This window comes from Sceloporus occidentalis, unplaced genomic scaffold, assembly GCF_023333645.1.
Source record: "Sceloporus occidentalis isolate IW3139 unplaced genomic scaffold, rSceOcc1.0.p SCAF_4, whole genome shotgun sequence".
Taxonomy (NCBI): domain Eukaryota; kingdom Metazoa; phylum Chordata; class Lepidosauria; order Squamata; family Phrynosomatidae; genus Sceloporus; species Sceloporus occidentalis.
The window spans coordinates 99,131,078-99,137,156 of NW_028316984.1; the positions used below are offsets into that span (position 1 = coordinate 99,131,078).

At 38.0% G+C, this 6,079-nt stretch overlaps 1 protein-coding gene across 3 annotated transcripts in view; it reads left to right on the plus strand.

The window, feature by feature from the left end:
* Window positions 1-2,743, plus strand: part of HPS5 (HPS5 biogenesis of lysosomal organelles complex 2 subunit 2) — a 42,953-nt gene extending 40,210 nt beyond the window's left edge. For all 3 annotated transcript variants that reach the window (XR_016280922.1, XR_016280921.1, XM_089521034.1), the window contains one exon: window positions 2-2,743. Coding sequence is in view for 1 of the 3 variants with exons in the window: in XM_089521034.1 (XP_089377160.1) it covers window positions 2-62 (61 nt within the window). In the remaining 2 variants the exon portion in view is untranslated. The remainder of the gene's footprint in view (window position 1) is intronic.
* The last annotated feature ends 3,336 nt before the right edge of the window (window positions 2,744-6,079 follow it).

Below are 6,079 nucleotides of genomic sequence, written 5' to 3' on the forward strand. Positions count from 1 at the left end.
GAGCCCTGATTCAGTCCATGCTGGAAAGATGTGACCGATTCTTATGGTCTCAGCAAGCATAGCAAACAGTTCTGGAATACACTAATAAAAAACTATGTTCTTCCTGTACTGGACCATTCCCAAGAAAGGTCCTTTCTTTCTAGTAAAAGGTGAATTGTGTCAGACTTTCAAAACCGAAAGCAATAAAATTCCTTTTTCTACCAGATATATATTGTTAGGATGTATGCCACTGAAATCAGGAGGCCATTGGCACCAGTGCCGTACTTCCATAAATGAAAGCAGTACTATCAAGGAAACTCAAAAGGAAGATTCTGCCTACCTCCCTATGCACCTTCGAGATCAGCTGTGTAGAACTGGGAAACCATCTGAAGCACATTTTTGGGCAGTGCAGAGGTTTGCAAAATGACACCATTGAATTCTGACATACATTATTAAAAATGCTAAATGATATTGCTGCCAGTTTAGTAGGGTTACTGCTACAGTTGGTTGGCTCTCCTGTCCTGTGGGGTTGCCATCTGGGGATTGGAGTATCCACAGATGGCCCTATGCTGTTCTTCTCAATGAAGGCATGTGCATGGGGCTGCACTGCCATTGGGAAGAATGTGATTTGAGGTCCTGCGAATTTTGCCAACCACACAGGCGAGTGGGAGATCTGGAATGGAGACATTTGAAATTCTGATGATCATCAAAAATATGGAAAACCTCTGCCAGCTTTTAAGCAATTCACCATTTATTATACAGAGATGAATGTATGTAACTGCATAAGCCTTTACATTTACATTACATAGACTGAAAAGGACTGCATTTTAAATTAAATTGAAGACTGGTAACATTAGCTGTTGATTTGATGCATTGTTCATTCAGTTAACCATGGAAGGATGTTAAATATCTAATCTTCCACATTCAGATGCACAAACAGATGGACAGATGTATACACAGCCCTCCAATGACACACAGCACTTCAGAATCTGAAATGATTATGTCAGTAGTTTAATACAGATACAGGCAGTACAGATGGCTCTCCTCTTCTGCAGGCTTGCCATCTGCAGATTGGAGTATGCAAATGGGCCCGCTCCGTTCTCCCCAGGGGTGGCACATGCTTATTGCTGTACTGCCATTGGGATCTATGGGACATGAGGTCCTGCGGATTTTGATACAGGGGGATCCAGAACAGAAGTCCCCTGGATACGAAGAGCTGTCTGTATTTGCATATATTAGAAACGAACTTTTTAGCATTCTAAACGGTTGGTACCATTTTTGTGTGTTACAGCAGATTAATTCCCTACCCCATTACATAAACAATCCACTAAAAACATCGTAAAGCATTTGGTGTGGGTGAGAGTACGGAATCTTTTGCTTTATGTCTTGTTTATGTCCTGCTAAAATGACAGTATTATTCTCTGCACAATTACTCAAGAGTGGGTTCTACTGTTCAGTGGTGCTGATGCCCAAACTATGCATGCAAAGGATTGCAGTCTCAAACTACATAGGATTGCTTGCAGGGATAGCATTGCAGTCTCAGACTCGAATGCTACTGCTTTCATGCTGGTGCTGTCTTCTCGTTTTATAGTTGCATTACACAATTTTTGTTTCCTTTGGCCATTATGTACTTTTGAAGCCCACTTAAGACTCTGTTAAGGTTATCATTGGCTGTTGAAATCAGAATATTATATGATTTGGTTTTCAGTCTGTAGGATTTTTTAATTGAGATTTTACTTTTAATAATGGCTTGGGTGTGAAGAAGGTACAGATTATTTCTGTGCTTGTAAAGTCGCTTCTCTGTTCTTCCTTCTGGAAGCAGGCCCCAGTGTCTTTTTCAAAAAGCTCCACTTAATAGGTTGGAAGGCCCCAGCTTTTCAGGGACCGTAAAGAGTGGTTACTAGTGTCTTTGGGGTGTGTGTGATAAATCATTCACCATTGTGCTTATTAAGTAGAGCTTTTCATTTAAAGTGAGGTGAATAAAATAGGACCTGTAGACTGCTTCCTATCTCTTTTTGGGAGTCTGATGTCCCCTCCAGCACCAGCTACAATTGGGGATGACAAAGCTCTGACTCCTGGATGCTTCTAGGAAGGTTTGGGTTTGGAGAGGACCAGGGAGCCCCCATAACCTCAGTTCCTCCAAAAACAACTGGGTATAACAACTTCTGGCTTCCATTTCTTCCTCTCTTCATTTTACATGCTCTTGTATCCTCAGGTTAACTGTTTTATTAGAAGGGTACTTAGAAGTTCTAATTTTTCATGCTTTGCAAAGCATTGGATTATTTGCCTTCTTTTTGAGGTCTCATTTTTCTAAGCTAACATCCAAAGAGTCCTATCTGCCATATAGAATGGGTTTCATTGACATTCTGCAGGCTATTTCCAGAAACGGGGGTTTCAGAAATCGTACTGTGAGTAGACTCATCATATTGTTTCTTGAATCTGGGCTCTGTTGTGTAAATGATTGCTTACTACCTCACACTTGTTTTGAGAGAAAGTCTTGCAGTTTAGGACTGATAGAAATGTACAAACTAAGTTCATGGAATATTTTTCAAACAGGATGTGGTATATAATTTTGTGCAGATGTGGAACAGTTAAAAGTTTTCTTTTGTATTTTGCTACATCTTTAATTGATTTCTGTGCAAATAATATGCTTTTGTAGACACTGTTCATATTAAAAAGTAGCTTTAAAATATTGCCTGTAACCAAATACCTTTGGTTATAGTTTTCACTAACCTGATATTAAATAAAGTTAATATATATTACCCATCGCTTGTTTGATTTTTTTAATAATATAGTGTATTTGTGTTAGTATATGACAGACAAAACAAAGTAAGTTCTATCTGTGCTGTGAGAATTTTTGAAACTAAAACCACTATTTTCAAATATGCGTCCAACATCCCTTGCCCCCCAAATATTTTCCCAAAGAGACTTAGACAATTGCCGCTGCCTCAAATATAGATTGAGAGAGAGAAATATTTTACCAGACTTGATTTGCTGCTTTTATTGCAGAGTTTCTGCTGCTAAGGAGACTGTAGCATCAAGTCTAAGATTATAGGCTGTGCTCTAAAAACTCTGCATTCTTGATCACTTGCATAGTGAACAAAACTGTTATTCAGAATAGTGTGAATCCAGACGAAGTTCAGAAAATGCAACAAACCAACCGAAGTCCCTACAAACCAAAAAACCACAAGATATAAAACTAAAACAAACCAAACCAAAGGGTTCTAACAAAAAATGTAAATAGCCAGGATAAATAGAAGAATAACTGAACCCTGGAGCAAAAACACAAACAATATTATTTCTAAAAGGGTATAAATACCCCACTGAGAAGTCTGAAAATGCAAAGGCTCAATATATAATACTAAAAATTTCAAAATTCAAAGCCAGAGTAACTAAACCCTGGAAGAAAAAAGCCAGTAAAATATCAAAAATGGGTACAAACAGACCCCTTTAAAATTATTTCTAAAAGGGTATAAATACCCCACTGAGAAGTCTGAAAATGCAAAGACTCAATATATAATGATACTAAACATTTCAAAATTCAAAGCCAGAGTAACGAAACCCTGGAATAATACTGCTGTAGTATTAAAAACTCAAGGCCAGGCACGTTTCGACTATCGTCTTCCTCAGTGGCCTGCCAACATTCAAAATATAACTAATATATCACCTCCTCAGTTCACACAATGTGACTGCACTCACAAATTGCTACATTTGAATTGAGTGCAGTCACATTGTTTAGCAGTTTATTTTCTGCATTTGCATAATTTTAAAGGGGTCTGTTTGTACCCATTTTTGATATTTTACTGGCTTTTTTCTTCCAGGGTTTAGTTACTCTGGCTTTGAATTTTGAAATTTTTAGTATTATATATTGAGCCTTTGCATTTTCAGACTTCTCAGTGGGGTATTTATACCCTTTTAGAAATAATATTGTTTGTTTTTTTGCTCCAGGGTTCAGTTATTCTTCTATTTATCCTGGCTATTTACATTTTTTGTTAGAACCCTTCGGTTTGTTTTGTTCGGAAAATGCAAAACATTTTTCCTACTGAAATTTACATTCCCAGACTGATGCACTTTTTGTGACGTTTTAAAGAACTACATTGAAAATGGAATGACTTGTGTATGTGTATTTTTCTCACTCAGTGATATAGTATAGGACAGTGAATTACTATTCTGTGACATGCAGAAAAATGACCTAAAGGCCACCTGATTTTGCAAAGTACTTCCACGTAGTGGAAGTGTAGCCACTGAGGTTCCCACATAGGGGTCACCTTGAGGCCCAAGTACCTGACCCAGTGAGGGATCTTGAGGGGGAAAGGAGCAAGGGGAGTGAGAGGAGGCCAAGGGTTTGGAGTTGCAGAGCCAGCCTGGAGAGGGGATTGTGAATGTTTCTGACAAGGTACTGCTAGAGTCGTTCTCAGAAAAGGTGAGAGGAAAAGAGGCAACAATGTAGACCACACAGACCGGTTTTGAACCCAAATCTACGTACCGATTGAGGCTCACTGGCATGGGACCTCTTGCGTAAGGACACGCAGTCGCAGGGAGAAGGACGTGCATGCCCGCTCCGAAACACCCTCATTAGCCTTATAAATAGAAGACTGCTTTTTAAATGGCCATTTCATTTAATCATTCTAAAATACATGAACAAAGAATCCCTCATTTTCTATCCTGGTTGCTCACTTACCCTCTTTTTATATATTAAATGCTCTCCCAGAGACATTTGTATAATCTGTAAACACACAAATGCTAAGTGTGTACACACACATTGGAGACCTCATGAATTTCATAGGGTTTTCCTCTCCCATTAACTACCTTGCCTATGAAAACCCTATGAAGTGTGTGTGATGTCCAACTTTTCAAGGACATGTCCTACATTTCATCCTTCCGCCCAGGAGGAATTTCTCCATTTTGAGCAGGACTCAAAAGCTTAAATTTGCATTTATATGATTATTTTTAGCCTTTGTTTGGTCATGTCCTACATTTTGTGGTGCTTTGTCCTCCCTTGAGGTTAGGACATCTGGTCACCCTGTACATATGTGTGTGTATGTGGTGTGTGTGTATGTATTACATGTCTTATTACCACCTTAGATGCTTTTAAGAAGGCACTTAAGATGGATCCACCTGATTCTATATAAGACTATGATAAATGCTCCACCCTTGACAATGATTATAGGATTATTTTATGATTAGATACTTTAAGGAACTAATAGGAATGTTGTAATTCAGTATTAGTATTTTATAGTCACATTTGTATTAGTATTGTATTTTTAATGATGTAATCCTGCTTCGATCCTTGGGAGAAGCGGGAAATATAAATAAAATATATATATATGGTGAAAGCGCGTGTTTACGCATAGGCGTGTGTGTATCCTGAAAGTGTGCATGTGGATATTTGTCTATATATGTGCGCACACACATATATAGTGAAGGTGTGTGTGTATACATATAGTGAAGTTGTGCCTATGTATGTTTGTATATATACACACAAACACATAGTGAAGGTGTATCTGTATATATGTTTATGTGTGTGTTTACATATAGTGAAGTTGTGTCCATATGTTTGTGTGTGTATATTTGTGTGAAGTTGAGTCTGTTTGTGTGTGTGTATATACATATATATATATATATATATATACATACGTATATACAGGTGTGTCAGTATATATGTTTGTGTGTGTATATACATATAGTGAAGTTGTGTCTATATATGTTTGTATGTGTATGCATATATATAGTGAAGTGTTTATATGTGTGTGTGTGTATAGACATATATAGTGAAAATGTCTGTATATGTGTGTGCGTATACATATGTCTATATTTGTGGATGTATACACACACACATATATAGTATAGGAGTGTCTGTATATATATATATGTGTGTGTGTGTGTGTGTGTATGCACTTGTCCCTCCATATTCGCTAGGGTTAGTGGCACAAGACCCCCGAGAATATGAAAAAACCTCAAATAACAAAAACACCATATTTTTACCTTAGAGGATCCCTCTCTAGGAATCTCTAGGTCCTCCAGGGCAATTCTGTGGTCAATGTCCGACAGACACTGACCATAGAACTGCACTGGAGGAGCTACAAAGCCCTAGTAGAGT